This window comes from Chiloscyllium punctatum, chromosome 6 (assembly GCF_047496795.1).
Source record: "Chiloscyllium punctatum isolate Juve2018m chromosome 6, sChiPun1.3, whole genome shotgun sequence".
In the NCBI taxonomy this organism is placed as follows: domain Eukaryota; kingdom Metazoa; phylum Chordata; class Chondrichthyes; order Orectolobiformes; family Hemiscylliidae; genus Chiloscyllium; species Chiloscyllium punctatum.
The window spans coordinates 61,921,022-61,938,885 of NC_092744.1; the positions used below are offsets into that span (position 1 = coordinate 61,921,022).

At 42.8% G+C, this 17,864-nt stretch overlaps 1 protein-coding gene across 2 annotated transcripts in view; it reads right to left on the minus strand.

Moving 5' to 3' along the window:
* sgpp2 (sphingosine-1-phosphate phosphatase 2) overlaps nt 1–17,864 on the minus strand; it is a 60,902-nt gene that overhangs the window by 32,525 nt on the left and 10,513 nt on the right. Inside the window, exons 6-7 of one of the 2 annotated variants that reach the window (XM_072572782.1) lie at nt 16,196–16,607; nt 3,660–3,815 (exon numbers count right to left, since the gene is read on the minus strand). In XM_072572782.1, the coding sequence (XP_072428883.1) occupies nt 3,660–3,815; nt 16,196–16,477 (438 nt within the window). In that variant the 5' untranslated portion in view covers nt 16,478–16,607. The remainder of the gene's footprint in view (nt 1–3,659; nt 3,816–16,195; nt 16,608–17,864) is intronic. The other variant, XM_072572783.1, reaches the window with a different exon arrangement.

A 17,864-nucleotide genomic window follows, 5' to 3' on the forward strand; every position in this document is an offset into this window, starting at 1 on the left:
GACAGCATGATTTGTTCGAAGTTTTGATCTTTTTTCGAGTAGTCAACACTGGAAAACCAAAACTATTTGATGAAAGTATATTTTAAGAACTGATCCCCTTGATGTAAGTAGTAATGTAGAGGTATCGTGAGCTCATTACATGAGTCATCCATGTCGTGACTTTATCTCCAAACTGCACCAATAATTTCATTCACTGCTAAATTCATTAAAACTCATCACTCGCCTACCAACATCTTTATCAATTGGCACTGTTACAAGCATCATGCCCACAACTCACAACTCTCTCTTTCTCTCTCTACACACACACATTTTTTTAACAATTCATTCATGGGCATTGTTAGCTCTGCCAGTATATATCACCCATCCCTAATTGTTATGGAGAAGGGGATGGCAAGAGGCCATCTTAAACTGCTGCAGTACTTGGGATGTAAATCCCCCAACAGTACTGTTAGGAAGGGAGTTCCACAGTTTTGACTCCTTGACAATGAGTGATAGTAGTTCCAAGTCAGGATTTTCATATGGCTTAGAGGGAACTCAGAGAGGGGGTGCTGTGTCATGCTTGTCCTTCTAGATCGTAGATGGTAGAGGTTGTGGGCCTGAGAGGCGCTGTTGAAGAAGACTTGGTGAGTTACTGCAGTGCATTATGTAACTGATACACACTGTTGCCACGATGTGTTGTGGTGATGACATTGAATGTTTAAAGGTGGTGGATGGGATGCCAATCAATGGATTGCTTTATCCTGGGTAGTGTTGAGCTTCTTGAATATTGTTGAAGCTGGAATCATTTTGGCGAATGGAGTTTAGTCCGATGCAGTCCTCACTTGTTTGATGAAGAGTAATTGGTTTCAAAACATTAACTCTGCTTTCTGTTTTAGTTGCACTCCTTACTTAGATTAGATTAGATTAGATTAGATTATTTACAGTGTGGAAACAGGCCCTTCGGCCCAAGAAGTCCACACCGCCCCGCCGAAGCGCAATCCACCCAAATCCCTACATCTACCCCTTACCTAACACTACGGGCAATTTAGCATGGCCAATTCACCTAACCTGCACACCTTTGAACTGTGGGAGGAAACCGGAGCACCCGGAGGAAACCCACGCAGACACGGGGAGAACGTGCAAACTCCACACAGTCAGTCGCCTGAGGCGGGAATTGAACCCGGGTCTCTGGCGCTGTGAGGCAACAGTGCTAACCACTGTGCCACTGTGCCGCCCACTGTGCCACCGTGCCACCCACTGTGCCACTGTGCCACCGTACTTATGCTGGACAGGATCTGGAAAGACAGTAGGTGAGTTACTTACCTTAAATTCCCTCGGCTCTGACTTTCTCTTGTCACCACATTATTTATGATAATTGGTCCAATTCAGTTTTAGTCAACTGTAATTCCTAAGGTGTGGATAGTGAATGTTTCAGTGATGGTAATGAGATTGAATGTCATGGTACAATGGCTGGATTCTCTCTTGTGGACATTGGTCATTACCTGGCACTTGTATGTCATGAATGTTACTTGCCACTTATCAGCTCACGCCTACATATTGTCCAGGTGTTGATGCATTTGGATATGGACTGCCTCACTATCTGAAGAGAGGCACATGACGCTGAACATTGTGCAACCATCAGCGGAAATCTCCATTTCTAATGTTATGATGGAGGGAATGTTATTGATGAAGCAGATCAAGATAGTTGAGTCCACGACATTTCCTGAAGTACTCCGGGACTGAAATCATTGACCTCTAACAACCACAGCCATATTCCTTTGTGCTTGGTATGACTCCAATCAGCAGAGAGCTTTTTGTTTCCTCCTGACTCCAGCCTTGCTAGGGCCCCTTGATTCACAGTTAGTCAAATGATGCCTTGGTATCAAGGGCAGTCACTCTCATGTTACTTCTGGAGTTCAGCTCTTTTGTACAAGTTTAGATCAAAGCTGTAATGAGGTCAAAATTTCAGTGGCCCTGCTGGGAACCAAACAAAGCATCAGAGAACAAGTCATCTTTTGCAGCTGTCACTAGATAGCACTATCAATGGCCCCTTCCAGCCCTTTACTGATGACTAAGAGTATTGTAGATTGGGAGGGTGTTAATTGACTGAGTTGGATTTGTTTTTTAGTTTTTTTACCAGAAGCTATTCAACAGGACAGCCAATTCATGCAGGTAAAAACAATGACTGCAGGTGCTGGAAACCAGATTCTGGATTAGTGGTGTTGGAAGAGCACAGCAGTTCAGGCAGCATCCAAGTAGCTTCGAAATCGACGTTTCGGGCAAAAGCCCTTCATCAGGAATAAAGGAGACAGTGCTGGACATCATAGAAAGGGACATCGGTGATGTCATAACCACCAGTGGGTCTGATCAATTGATGACCAGCACATCCACACACCTAATATCTGTGGGCACCATAATTTTTCTTTCCTCCCCGATAAAAAAAACAGCACCTGTCCTTTTCTCTTATCAAAGATCCAGGGCAAGAGCTGGAACCTGCTCAGTCAGAAGCAGAAAGAAGACAATGAACTTGAAGAGGCATCATCAGTCAGTCTTACACTTGTGCACGGATACATATTTAGGAGATAAGAGAGATCAGAGTCTTCATGTGACAAAGTATTGAGCACAAGTCAACAATAGCCACGGTGATGGGGAAAGGAAAGACCTTAAGATATCGGAGTGCAAGTAAACGATTTTGCCCATTGAGTCTGCTCCATCTTTCAAAGAGATTATCGCTGATCTGATAATGCTTAATCCCTTTCTGCTTCCTTTCCCCTATAACTGTTGATTCCCTCCTTCCCAATTCAGCCTTGAGTGTACTAAATGATCCACTCTCAACATCCCTCTGGGGTAGACTTAGGAAAATGCAATCAAACACCTCTCTCATTCTTCTACTGAATTCTTTGAAACCCTGAACTCTATTGTAAGTCACACTTTAATGCAGAAGCCTGCTTCCTGGAAGACCTTCTACCCTGACAACCAAATTGACATCTAATTTGTCTTCTCTTTACCTGCAGGCATTAGGTGTGTGCAAGCCAATTTCTTCATCAAAATGATGCAGTAAACACTTCCCATCAGAAGTATGTGCTTCTTTTCAGATACCATTTCCTGGCATTCGTAGATGAATTAACTTCGAAAAAGCAGTTTCTACAGTGCCCATCCCTCCCATGAAATTTTGTGTTAATTCCCCATATGTAATGCCACATGAGACTGACTAATAACAGAAAATTAAGTTGTTAGATAAGCAGGATGGAATCTATCATTTTAAAATTGGAGGTGAATTACCAAGCATGTCTGGATATAATTTGCACTAATTGTGTTAACTATGCTTCATTTGAAGACTACCTTTAGTCTTAACTCCCCTTGAAAAGTCAAATTTAGATGAAAATTAAGTGACCTACCTGGAAATCATGCACAAGAGAAAATGTACAGGTTTCAGAGGTAGGCCTCTCTGTAAGTTAGTGCTAATTAGATCACTCTTTTCTGACCAGACATGTACAATGCACTCTGTGTGAAACAGAAATAGTTTCATATACACTATAGCAACATCATTTCTAAAAAATCAGCAAAGTTATAATGTAAAACCAACAATTCAATACCAACTGTTGTGCTAAGAGTTATTGAATTGCAATGTTTTGTCTCTGATGGTTAAATTAAAATAAATTTATAAAGGATGCACTTACAGCCCACACACCGACCAGCCTCCTTGAAACAAACGGATCAAAATTCCAGTAGGTAAATGGAAGGAATGTGATGTAAAAAATTTCCTGACCGAGTGCAGCAGCAAATCGGAACAAGTAGTAGAGAAAGAAATTCTTCACCACATATCCTGGCTTTTCCTGCAGAAATATACAACTAGATGAATTATTGATCTTCACTTCTTTTTAGAGCTGGTTGAATTTTTCCAATTTGACATTCAATGTATGCCCCTTATCCCTACGTTTATGCAAACAAGTAACATTATTTTGATCCCGGAGCAGAGGGCAAAAGCTCAGAATAAGGGATCACATGTTTAAGACAGAGAAAAGGAGGAATTTCTTCTCCCAATGGGCAGTGAATCTGTGGAGTTCTTTTCCTCAGAGTGCAAGGTCTTTAAGTATAGTCAGGGGTGAGATAGACAGATTTTTAATCAGTAAGGGAATCAGAGGGGTGGCACAATGGCTCAGTGGTTAGCACTGCTACCTCACAGTGCTAGGGACCTGGGTTTGATTCGAGCTTCGGACGATTGTCTGTGTGGAGTTTGCATATTCTCCCCATGTCGACATGGGATTCATCTGGGTGCTTCAGTTTTCTCCCATAACCCAAAGATGTACAGATTAGGTGAATTGGCCATGCTAAATTGTCCATAGAGTTCAGGGATGTGTAGGTTCGGTGCATTAGTCAGAGGTAAATGTAGGGGAATGAGCTTGGGCGGGACGTCCTTTGGAGGATCAGTATAGACTTGTTAGGCCAAAGGGCCTGTTTCCACACTGTAGGGATTCTATAATAATAATTCAAAGGTTAGGGGGAACAGACAGTAAAATGGAGATGAGGATTATCAAGTGAGCGATGATCCCATTGAATGGCAGAGCATACTCAACGGGCTGAATGACTTCTGCTTCTACATCTTATGGGCATATTACATGGTATTGCAAGCATTAAAACAGATATTTTGACCCTCCAGGCTTGTGCCACTGGTTATGCCTCACTCCAGCCTCACCCCATACTTTATCATCTTATATTGCTGTGCTCTTGTGCTCCCTTCTCACATTTATATTTATCTAGCTTCTCCTTAAATATATCCATGGACCTTTTTGTCAGGCATGAGTTCCATATTTTAACTAATCTTTGGGCAAAGACATTGCCTTGAATTTTCTAGGTATAGAATACATTAGTGACTGTCTTACATTTCTAGCCCCAAGTCAGGTCTCCCCTGCAAGTAAAACTCCATCTCTACACCCATCCTATCAAAACATGCATAATCTTAAAATTTGAAGTTATCTATTAGGCCATCTCTCAGTTTTCTCTTTCCTAAAGAATACAACCCAGTCTGTTCAATCCTTACTGAGAGGTACAACCTCACAGTCCTGGTAACATCTCATAATTTTTGTTGTGTGATTTCTCCAGTGCCCTAAGTCCTTTATATAACTATAACAAGTCCTACAACTTGTAGGTAGGGACAACCAAAGTTCTGTACACATTTCACCTAAATTCTATTTTTCAATTCTAGGCAACTAATAATTAAAAACATGATTTTGCATTTATTAATGACCTTATTACTGATGCCATGTATCAGTATTCCCATATCTTTCTGTTCCTTTAGTTCTTTCCGACAGCTATTCCCACAACCTTTTGTGGCCTAATCATACTTCCTACTACTGTGCATCTCGTTAGCCATATTGATGTTAATTTGTCAATTCTGTAAGCTTGTTAATGATTGGTAACTCTGACACAGTCTTCTTCTGCATTAACCATACTTCTCGAATTGCATAATTTGCAAATTTTACTATTTGATCATAACATGGTTCCAGCACAGAAGGAGGTTTGCAAGAGCAATCACCTAATGTCATTTTCTACCTATTCTCCTTAGTCCTACAAATTTCAAAATTGTACTTCCAATTTTGGAGTCCAAAACGTTTATTTAATTTGTGAACAGTCGTTGTCCCAGCACAAACCCTTAATAAAAAAAACTGTGCCTTATCCATTGCTCTAATCTACTTTGCATATACAGTTTAATTTTAGCATATAAAATACCCTAATCTCTCTGATTTCATCAAAGCTCTACATACCCATGCACAAATGCAAAGAATGATACCGTCTTGATTAATATCGATAAAGATGCTTAGGTACAGGAGCATGATTTACTTAAATATTAAGCAAACCGATTAATGTGCATTACCCCTCACATATATTGAATGTTTCTAGCAAGTTATGCCTGCTTTATTTTGCAAAGTTTAGGTTGTGCAGAGGAGGCAAGACTTGCGTCTATTTACATATTTTGCACTTGCTTTATTAAGAGTCTTGGTCATTATCTCCTTAAACATATATAATTTTGGATGTCTCTAAAAAGGAAAAGAACTTCTTCCAACATCTGAAGTAAATCACTTGTGAAGTCAAAGCACAAGTTACTATTGTGACACAATAGGTGAGGTCTGGCAGCTAAAAGCAGCATATTTATATAACCTATAGACATGCCTCATTTTAACATGCATTAGTTTAATACAAGTATTTGAACCCTGAACATGTACAGGTGCACAATAGGCTTGCAAGTCAAATGGTCAATGATGAGGTAATAATTAAAAGTTTGGGAGAAGATTTGTAGCTCGCGTGCTCGTTGTTGTGGTTCTGTTCGCCGAGCTGGGAATTTGTCTTGCAAACGTTTTGTCCCCTGTCTAGGTGACATCCTCAGTGCTTGGGAGCCTCCTGTGAAGCGCTTCTGTGCTGTTTCCTCTGGCATTTATAGTGGCCTGTCTCTGCTGCTTCCGGTTGTCAGTTCCAGCTGTCCGTTGTAGTGGCCGGTATATTGGATCCAGGTCGATGTGTTTGTTGATAGAGTCTGTGGATAGAGTAATGGCACTTATCCACAGACTCTATCAACAAACACATCGACCTGGACCCAATATACCGGCCACTACAGCGGACAGCTGGAACTGACAACTGGAAGCGGCAGAGACAGGCCACTATAAATGCCAGAGGAAACAGCACAGAAGCGCTTCACAGGAGGCTCCCAAGCACTGAGGATGTCACCTAGACAGGGGACGAAACGTTTGCAAGACAAATTCCCAGCTCGGCGAACAGAACCACAACAACGAGGTAATAATTCTAATGTGTTTCTTACCAGATGATCTTTCTATGCCTAGGAAATGTGATTTCCCAACCTTAAACTATTTGTATTCCTTTATTTAAAAAGTGTCCTCTTATCATGATCTTATTCTAGAATGTCAGCTTCTGTTCAGTTGAAATACTCTTCCTTCTCAGTCAGAAGATCAGAGTTTTAAACTCTCCTCCAGCATGTCAAAGAAGGGATGGCTGCACTGTTGGAAGTGTCAACTTTTGAATGAGATGGTAAATGGAGGGGCCTATTTGTCCACTGAGGCAAGAGTAAAAGATCTTAACGCACAAGTTCTCGTGACACTCCTCTGTCAGGCAACACTATTTAAACAGGTATTCTGGTCATTTACCTCATTCGTATTTTGGAACCTTGCTGTACCAGATTCGTTGCTGGATTTGCTTAAGTGTTAGTACTTTAAAAGTAATTAACAAAAACAGAAATCACTGGAGAAACTCAGCAGGTCTGGCATCATCTGTGGAGAGAAAACAGATTTAATGTTTTGGGTCCAGTGACCTTCATTACTTTAAAAGAAACTTATTAGCTGTGTAGCTTTGCGACATGAAAAATGTTATGTAGACCGTAGCTCTTTCTTTGTTTGTACAGTTGCAGGTGGTGGGTGAGATGGGGTGGGTGGATACGGTGTATATATTTACCAAAAATATTCTCACATCTTTTAAAATTTCAGCTTTAATGTAATACATTGATGCATCACTGGGCTAGTGCACTTATTGTGTCTTTGAACAAGAATGCCAGATCTGGGATTGTACCTCTCATTTTAGAATGGCTGATTCATGGTGACTGAATCACTCAAATTTTGTTATGTGGTTTTGTTGGGGATTACCTTTCATCACCCAGTCTATTTCTTCTCAAAATGAAATCAGTGAACGTGAATCACATGTGAAATATTTCAAATTTTATCTGGGACATTAGAAGGTGTTGAATAAGACGGGATTTCTTGTCATCCACCTCTGTGCAGAAGAGTTAAGAAGTGGAATGAATCACAGAATCACCAAATTAATGTAATGCTGAAGAAGGCCATGTGATTCATTCTGTCTGTACTGGCTTTCCAAATTAGTATTTTGATTTAGTGTCATTCTCTTTTCTGTGTGAATCAAGTTGAATCAGCTGTCAATCAATTAGAGTCTTAGAGGTGTAGAGATGTACAGCATGGAAACAGACCTTTCGGTCCAACACGTCCATGTCAACCCAGATAACCTAAACTAATCTCATCCCATTTGCCAGCACCTGGCCCAAATCCCTCAAAACCCTTTCTATTCATATTCCCTTCCAGATGCCTTTTAAATGTTATAATCGTACCAGCCTCCACCATTTCCTCTGGCAGCTCACTCCATAGAAACACCATCCTCTGCGTGAAAAGACCACTTTTATATCTTTCCCTTTCACCTTAAACCTATGCTCTCTAGTTCTGGACTTCCCACCTCAGGGAAAAAATCTTGAATACTCACTCTATCCATGCCCCTCATGATTTTATAAACCTCTACAAGGTCACCCCTCAGCCTCCAAGGTTACAGGGAAAATTGCTTCAGCCTGTTCAGCCTCTCGCTAATAGTTCAAACCCTCCAACCTTGGCAACATCCTTGTAAATATTCTCTGAACTTTTTCAAGTTCCACAACATCCTTCCTACAACAGGGAGACCAGAATTGAACACAGTATTCCAAAAGTGGTCAGACCAACGTCCTGTACAGCTGCAACATGATGTCCCAACCCCTGCACTCAATGCACTGACCAAGGCAAGCGTACCAAATGTCTTCTTCACTACTCTGATTACCTGTGACACCACTTCAAGGTCTCTTTGTTTGCCAACATTCCTCAGGACTTTAACATTAAGTGTAATAAGTCCTGCACTGATTTGCCCTACCAAACTGTAGTACCTGACTTTTATCTAGACTAAACCCCATTGGCCCATCAGATCATCTGATCAAGGTCCTGCTGTACTCTGAGCTACCCTTCTTTGCTGTCCACCACACCACTGATTTTGGTGTCAATTGCATATTTACTAACCATACCTCCTATATTCACATCCAAGTCATTTACATTAACGACAAAAAGCAGCGGACCCAGCACCGATCCTTGTGGCACATTACTGCTCATCGGCCTCCAGTCTGAAAAGCAACCCTCTACTACCACCCTCTGACTCCTTCCTTCAAACCAATTTTGTATCCAAATTACATCCAAGTTACAGACCAATTCCTTGTCAACATTTTTGTTGAGGGAAATGATGTGAGGAATAAAAAATCTAAGGGAGGAATAACGCAACCAAGTATCTGGAAGTACTAGATTCAATGTAGGGAAAGAAATCTCATCCTTATGTGATTTGGCCTACATCTGATTCTAAACCCTCAGAAATGTGGTTGACTCTTAACAATTCTGTGGGCAGCCAGAGATACCCATATTTGTGAATAATAAGAAATAAAATTAACATGCTCTTCAAATCCTGATTCATGCCTTTACTACCTCTAAACTTGATGATTGCAACGAAAACATGAAGTGAATAAAAACTCAGCTAACCGTACCCTTAATCATACCAAACTCCATCACACATCATCCCTGTTTGTAGTTAATTTTGATTTTTTAAAAACTCGGTTCACGTTATGTAGGCATTGTAAGAATTTATTGCTCTTTCATAATTGCTGTTGAGAAGATGGAACACAGCTACTATCTTGAAATGCTGAGTCCATTCTGGGTAGGTCTACCCGCAGTGGTGTTAGGGTGGGAGCTCGGGAATCAGGAATGTTGGGGAGGGGCTGGGAGAGTGCTGACAGGTAAATAGGAGGGGTGTGGGGCTTGGGGGAAAGAAGCTGGGTGCAGGTGGGGAGCGATGGTGATTGATTGGAGCAGAGAGTGGAGCGGATGGGTGGAAAGGAAAGTGGACAGATACGACAGGTCAAGAGGGTGGTGCCGAGTTGGAGGGTTGGATCTGGAATGAGGTGGGGGGAGGGGTGAAGACGAAACTGTGAAATCGACGTTGATGCTGTATGGTAGGAGGGTCCCAAGACAGAAGATGAGACGTTCTTCCTCCAGGCATTGGGTGGCTTGGATTTGGTGGTGGAGGAGGCCCTTGGTGGAGTGAGAGGGGGAGTTGAAGTAGTTGGCCACAGGGCAATGGGGTTATTTGATGCGTGTGTCCCAGAGATGTTCTCTGAAACATTCTGCAAGTTGGCGCCCTTTCTCCCCAGCATAGAGGAAACCACATTGAGACCAATGGACGCAGTAGATGAGGTGGGTGAAGGTGCAGGGAATTCTCTGCTGGATGTGGAAGGTTCCTTTGGGGCCTTGGATGGAGGTGAGAAGGCAGGTGTGGGTGCAGGGTTTACACCTCTTGCGGCAGCAAGGGGAGGTGCTGGGAGTAGAAGGTGGGTTGGCGGGGGGAGCATGGACCTAACAAGGGACTCACGGAGGGAATGGTCTCCGCAGAACACAGATAGGGATGGGGATGGAAGTGTATCTCTGGTGGTGGCGTCTGACTGTGGGTGGTAGAAATGGTGGAGAATGATGCGCTGTATCTGGAGATTGGTGGAGTGGTAGATGAGGACTAGGGTGTTCTATATCCTTGTTGCGGTTGGAGGTGTGGGAAGTTGAGGAGATGTGCTGGAGGGCATTGTTGACCATGTGGGAAGGGAAATTCTGGTTCTTGAAGTAGGAGGCCATCTGGGATGTCCTGAAGTGGAATTGCTCCTCCTGGGTGCAGATGCAGTGGAGGCAGAGGAATTGGGATTAAGGGATAGAATTTTTACAGGAGGGAGCAATGGAAGGAGGTATAGTCCAAGTAGCTGTGGGAGTTGGTGGGTTTGAAGTAGATGTCTGTGTTCAGTTGGTTGCCAGGAATGGAGATAGAGAGGTCCAGGAAGGAGAAGGATGTGTCTGGGATAGTCCAGGTGGACTTGAGGTCAAGTTGGAAGGTGTTTATGAAGTTGGTGAACTATTTGACCTCCATATGGGAGCACAAGGTGGCGCCGATACAGTCATCAATGTAGAGGAGGAAAACGTGGGGAGTGGTGCCATTGTAACTGTGTAAGATGGACTGTTCCACATATCCGACAAAGAGGCAGGCATAGCTGGGACCCATGTAGGTGCCCATGGCTACCCCCTCGGTCTGAAGGAAGAGGGAGGATTCAAAGGAGATGTTGTTGAGGGTGAGGACCAGTTCAACCAATCAAATGAGTGTGTCATTGGAGGAGTACTGGGTGGATGGGAGAGGAAGAAGCAAGGCATGGAGGCCTTTGTCATAGCGGAAGGATATGTACAGGGACTGGATGTCCATGGTGAAAATGAGGCATTTGGGGCCATGGAAATGAAAGTCATGGAGAAGGAGGAGGACGTGGGTGGTGGCCTGAATGTGTTTTAGGATTTCCTGGACCAAACGGGACAGTACAGTATCAAAATATCCGACAACTCATGGAATGTTTCAGAGAATATCTCTGGGACAGATGCACCAAACAACCCCTTTGCTCTGTGGCTGACCATTTCAACTCCCCCTCCCACTCTGCCAAGAACATGCACGTCCTGGGCCTCCTCCACCACCAAACCCAAGCCACCCAACACCAGGAGGAAGAAAGCCTCATCTTCTACCTTGCGACCCTACAACCATATGGCATCAATGTCAATTTCACCTCATCTGCCCTCCCCACACCTCATCCCAGATCCAACCCTCCAACATGGCATCACCCCCTTGAACTGCCATACCCGTCCATCTTCCTTCCCACTTGTCCGCTTCACCCTCCACTCCGATCTAGCACCATCACCCCCCACCTGCATCCACCTATCGCCTTCCGAGCATCTTTCCCCCTAGCCCCACACCCCTATTTATCTCTCAGCCCTCTTTCCCCCACCCACCACATTCCTGATGAAGGGCTTATGCCCGAAATGTCGACTCTCCAACTCCGTAGTTACTGCCTGACCTGCCGTGCTTTTCCAATGTCACACTTTTCGACTCTGACCTCCAGCATCTGCAGCCCTCACTTACACTTTAATGCAGACTTTGTGGAACCAAAAGGTAAGCTAGTCCCATAGAATTCTTAGCTTCAGATCTGTCAATGTAGCCATAATATTCATGTTGCTGGTCCAATTTGATTTCTGATGAATAGTCACCCCCCAGGATGATGAGAGTGTGAGTTTTAGCAATAGTAATGCCACTGAAGGACAAGATTCTTGCTTGTTGGAGGTGGTGAAATGTTACCTTGACCTAAGAAGCAATACTCTCAGCTCCCTCTGGAAGTCAGCTCTTTTGTCCAGGTTTGAAACAAGCAGGTAATGAGACTATGGGAGGGGGCCCCAAACCGATTGTCAGTGCACACGTTCTTGTTGATTAAGTGCCATGGAATAGTACATTTGATGATCCCTTCCTTTACATCGTTGATGATTTGAGAGTAGATTGATTGGGCAGTGTGGGCAGGAATGAGTTTGTCCTGCTTTTTGTGCATGCTCTTCATGGAAAATGTTTCATATTATTGGGTAGATGCCAGTATTGTAGCTGCACTAAACAGAATGGCTTGAGGCCCAGTTTATTTTAGACTACTTCAATACAACTCTAGAATGGTGTCAGGGCCTTTGCAGTATCCGGCACTTTTAACCATTTCACATGGAATGAGTTGAGTTTGCTGAGAAGTGGCATCTGGGATGTTGGAGATTTCAGGAGGAGGGTGAGATGGATCATCCACTTGGCACTTATGACAGAAGATGTTGGCAAATTTCTTTTGCATTGGTGTTCTGGGCTCCCCCATCATTAAGGATGGGATTATTTGTAGAGCCTCATCCTCTTGTTAGTAGTTTAATTTCTCACCATCATTTATAGCTGGATGTAATAGGAGTCAAAAGTTTAGATCTGATCCATTGGTTTTGAGATGCTTAGTTCTGTTTAGCACATGCAGTTTCTGTTGTTTGGCATGCAAGTTGTCTGGTGTTGTAGCTCACTGGGTTGATAGCCTGGTTAATTCTTGCATGTCCACCTGCAGTTTTCATTGAACCAGAGTAAATTCCCTGGTTTGATGGTAATGATAGAGTAAGGGGATATGCAGGGCCATGAGGTTACAGGTGTGGTTGAATGCAATTCTTGTGGTTAATGTGGTTAAGTGCTGTGCACTTCATGGATGCCCACTTTCAGTTTCTAGATCACTTCAAGGTCAGTCAGTGACTGTGCTTCCCAACACGATGGAGGGTATCCTCAATGTGAAGATGGGACATCATCTCCACAAGGACTGTGCGGTGCTCACTCCTATTAACAATGTCATGGACAGATGCATCTGTGACAGATAGATTGGAGAGAATAAGGTCAAGTAGGATATTCTATCTTTTTTGTTACCTTACTATTTGTTGTTGTCAGGTTAGTGCAGTTTCATCCAGATTTTGTAGAGGTGTTTTATAACTGAATGGCTTGCTAGGCCATAGCAGAGAGCATTTGAGAGTCAATCTTATTGCTATGGAGTGACATGTAGGGAAAATTCAGATAATGACAGCAGATCTCCTTCCTAATGACATTACTGAACCAGTTGGATTTTTATGAAAATCAACAATGGCGTAAACCAGCTTTTAGTTTCAGATGTAGTAATTTAAATTCCAGTAGCTGTAGTGGATTTTGAACCATGCCCCCTGATATTATCACTGCACCCATTTGAATTATACATGTCCATGGTGCAACTTGCTCCATGGCCTTGTTCTTTTCATCTCTGTAACATCTCCAGCTTTATCATCCCCAGGTATCTATACTCCTCTAATTCTGACCTCACAATCATCTTCAGTTTAAATTGCTCAACCCTTGGTGGGTGTCCACAACTGCCAAGCCCCAGCTTCTAGAAGTCTCTTCCCACATGTCTACACATTACCTTTCTCCTTTAAGACATCATTTAAAACCAATCAAGGTATTCACCAGCTGCCTGATGTGGCCCAGTGTCAAATATTGCTTCATAACACTCCTCTGAAACATATTTGGAGGTTTCATTTTGCTAAAGGCACAATATAAATCCAGGGTGTTGCTGCTGTTGTTTTTGTTACCATGTGCTCAACAACTGACATGTTCTGGAATTTGTTTAATGTATAGTCTGAGATTTTGTGTAGAAAAGCAAAGTAGAATTGGTTGTACAATGTCATATTCATTGTCCTGATTATGTGCAGTCTTCAGATCCAAGCCTCTTCCTGATTGAAATGATTATGGGAGGGTTCGTATGCTTGGCAGAGAAGGGGCTTCTTCAAGAGTCCTATTCAATTTGTACCTATTCTCTGATCCTTTCATCTGTCCCTCACCAAAATAATGGTGGTAAGCTGTGAGAACCCTGTCAGGGTTTTGGGTTTGCATGTGTTCTTTTCAGTAAAGCTACCCACATTTTTACAGTTGGCCAGTATAGTTATGGATTAATATATACTACAAAATGCTTTCAAGGTGAGAGGTGAAAAGTTTGAGGGGAATATATGCAGCAAGTACTTTACACAGAGGGTGGTGGTGTCTGGAATGCATTGCCGACAGAGGTGGTGGAGGTAAGCATGGTAGATTCATTTAAGATGCATCTGGACAGATGCATGAGTAGGGTGGGGAGCAGAGGGATACAGATGCTTAGGTATTGGGCGACAGGTTTCTAGGCAATAGATTTGGATCGGCTCAGGCTTGGAGGGCCAAAGGACCTGTTCCTGGGCTGTAAATTTTCTTTGTTCTTTGTTCTACAGTGGTCTGATAACCATTGGACTATTGCCTATCTGTAAAATAATACAGCATTTTTGGAATCTCTGGTTCTAGCTGTTTATTCAAAAATACATAGAAAATACCCATTTAGCCTATCATTTGATTGTGACGTTATTTCCTAAAATATGTTTCAATCCCACTGAACCACTTAAAAAGTAGTCTGTGGCTCCATTCCATACATTTCTTCTGAAGGAAACCATTGCCACTGCTGCAAAACTCCTTTCTTATTGTCTGTGGATGTCAGCTTAGATTGATTTCAGATTTCAAATATATTGATTTCAAAATCTTCCTTAACTCACAAGCAAGGAAGTTGTGATAACTTTGCACAATCCTAACTGGGTCTCAATGCAGTGTGTGTCCAGTATGTGTACCACACTTTGGGAAAGATATGAAGACTCCAGAGAAGGTGTAGAAAAAAATCACGGGAATAGTTTTAGCAATTGGCAACTTCAATTATGTCAGTTGAGTGGAGAAGCTGGGGTTGTTCTCATTAGAGACTAGAAGGTTGAGAGAGATTTGATAGAAAGGTTTAGACAGAGCAGATAGAGAAAGACTGTTTCCAACGACAGACACCGGTATTATATTTCATTTCATACTACTCCTGTGAAGCACTTTAGCATAGTTCATTATAGTAAAGGCACTAAATATAAAATGTTGTCGGAGACTTGATTCAACTGTGGTTTTTAAAAGGGAATTTTATGCATCTCAGGAGTGGGGAAAAAGGGGTTACAGGGAAAAAACAGGGGATTGAAACAATGTTCTTGCTTACAGGAAGTATGGACAAATTCGGCCGAATGGTCTCCTTCAGTGTTTACCCATTCCATGATTTTCTAACAGATGGATTGATGGGGTGGCACGGTGGCTCAATGGTTAGCACTGCTGTCTCACAGTGCCAGGGACCCAGATTCAATTCCTGCCTAGGGCGACTGTCTGTGTGGAGTTTGCACACCTCCCCCCACCCCCACCCACCCCGTGTCTGCGTGGGTTTCCTCCGGGTGCTCTGGTTTCCTCCCACAATCCAAAGATGTGCAGGTTAGGTGAATTGGCCATGCTAAATTGCCTGCAGTTATGTGCATTAGTCAGGGGTAAATGTAAGGAAATGGGTCTGGGTGGGTTGCTCTTCGGAGGGTCGGTGTGGACTTGTTGGGCCGAAAGGCCTGTTTCCACACTGTAGGGCATCTAATTGATAGTCAATGGCCAGGCAATCTAAGCCCATGTTGCAGCCCACTATCCACAATGTGACACTGGGCAAATGCAGATGTTCGTGTATTCTGCAAACTAACATTTAATCAAGTTTTATTTGAACTTTTTAATACTTGTCGTAAGTAAACTCCCAATTGGCAATTTACCTTCAGTGGCAGCGCCCAGTGTGAATAACCTGGAGATCTGATTTGCCTCGCGGGAGGCAGTACTGTAGTTGTTTATCTCGCTATTAACAGTCGCCGTATTTGTTTTATTCGACTCCTCCCATATGGCAGCTTTACTTCCTCTGCTATTAAGCTGGCTAACTGGAAAGAGCAGTTCTACCGGCTTAAGAATCTCCTATCAATGCAATGAAACGCCTTCTGGTTAAACAGTACTTATCGGGCAAAGTCCAGAGCGGTTAGACAAAGGTGGAGGCGGGTGGGGGGACTCATTCAAAACGAATCTATTAAAGGAGCACCGCAGTGTGAAGCAAAGAGAAATGAATGCAATCACAATTTGGCGCTTTTCTCACCTTCACTACACATCCGCTCACCCCATGACTGTCCTTGCTTTCCTGTCCATGAGGGTATTGATGTGACCCATTGATCTGGTGCCTCTGGTTACCATTCGTACATTCACTGGTCCTGATGACACTCCCTTTCTCCCCGGGTCCCCGATCCCCAGTTGCGTTGGCATGAGAGTTGCTACAGTTGCCGGGAAGGCAGTCTTCAACCCGCAGGAATAACCCGCAACATCTCTGAAAGCTGGCGACGAGGTGAGGATCCTGTAGGAACTGGAGGAAGGAAGTCTTCATCGCTTTTTGGTTTAGTTGTTGGTGTTGGAAAAATCTCCAAAGTATGGTCTGGGAGGTCAGTCGATAAATGTGGATCTGACCTTCGGGAAGATTGCTCTCACCTCACACACGCTACGCTGTACCTGGGAGTCTGACACAACAGGTTATTTTTAAACGAGGAAGTGAGAAGTGTCTTTTAATTGGATTAACTGCAGTCCTAGCGCCAGCAGGTTCAGGCAGCAATTTAGGTTGTCTCCGCCGACTAGGTGGCATCATTTTACCTGCTTTCAGGCAGTTTGCGGTGGAGTGGTAATGAATATATACGTAGGATATATGTCTCCTGAATGTGGAACCTGTTACTTCATTAGGTATAAAAGCTTTTAAGGGGAATCTAGCTAAGGACATGAAATCGAAAGGAATAGAAGGTTGTGCTGATAGGACGAAATGAAAGACGTGGGAATAACCACAGGGATAACGACCTGTTTCAGTCCTCTGTAATTCCCTTGTGACCTGCAGGATAATAAAACCGAAGACTACTTCAGCTGAAATTGTATTAGCACAAGAGCAATTCAGTTCAAAACATGTTGTTTACCAGGGTGCTTGACATCTCTTATCGACTACCATGATGCCTGTTAGCAATACTGCTTTTTCACCCCAGAGACAAAGTTAAATTTCTTCATGACAAGTGTGTGTATATATCTGGATGGGTATATGAATAGGAAGGGTTTGGAGGGATATGGGCCGGTTGCTGGCAGGTGGGACTAGATTGGGTTGGCATATCTGGTCAGCATGGATGGGTTGGACCGAAGGGTCTGTTTCTGTGCTGTACATCTCTATGACTCTATGATGCTATGTTTTTAAAATTTCATTCAAGTTGTACTCAATCAAACCTGATAGGCAGACATAGTCCTCTCTAAAATGGTTTCACTATAAAAGTTGCATTTATCATTAGGCAGTAGCAAATATGCATTATTGTTGCAACCAATAGATGTGGATATTCATTCTGCTGAAGTTGTTGCTACATGAAAGATGTGCTATACATCTTGATGACTCTATCTAATAAACAAGAGGTGCAGTGTATCTGAACATAAAGATATTTCATAAAGTTCCCTTTGTTACCATATGTTAACACATTAAACATAGAAGGAAGGTTACCTGTGTGTATGTTTTTCTAGCAAAATAGAGGAGTATTCCAAATGATTGCTTTATGCTTTTGCTAGGAACCAGAAGAAGTCTTTTCACTATGGTTAGAATCACCCATGGAAAAAAATGTAATATTTACAACTTAATGTAGCAACATGTCCCAAGGCCTCCCAAACAAAATTTAATACTGAGCCACATAAAGTGGTGTTGGCTGTGATTTAGTTCTTGCATTAAGTGTCATCATCACACATGCACACCCATCTCT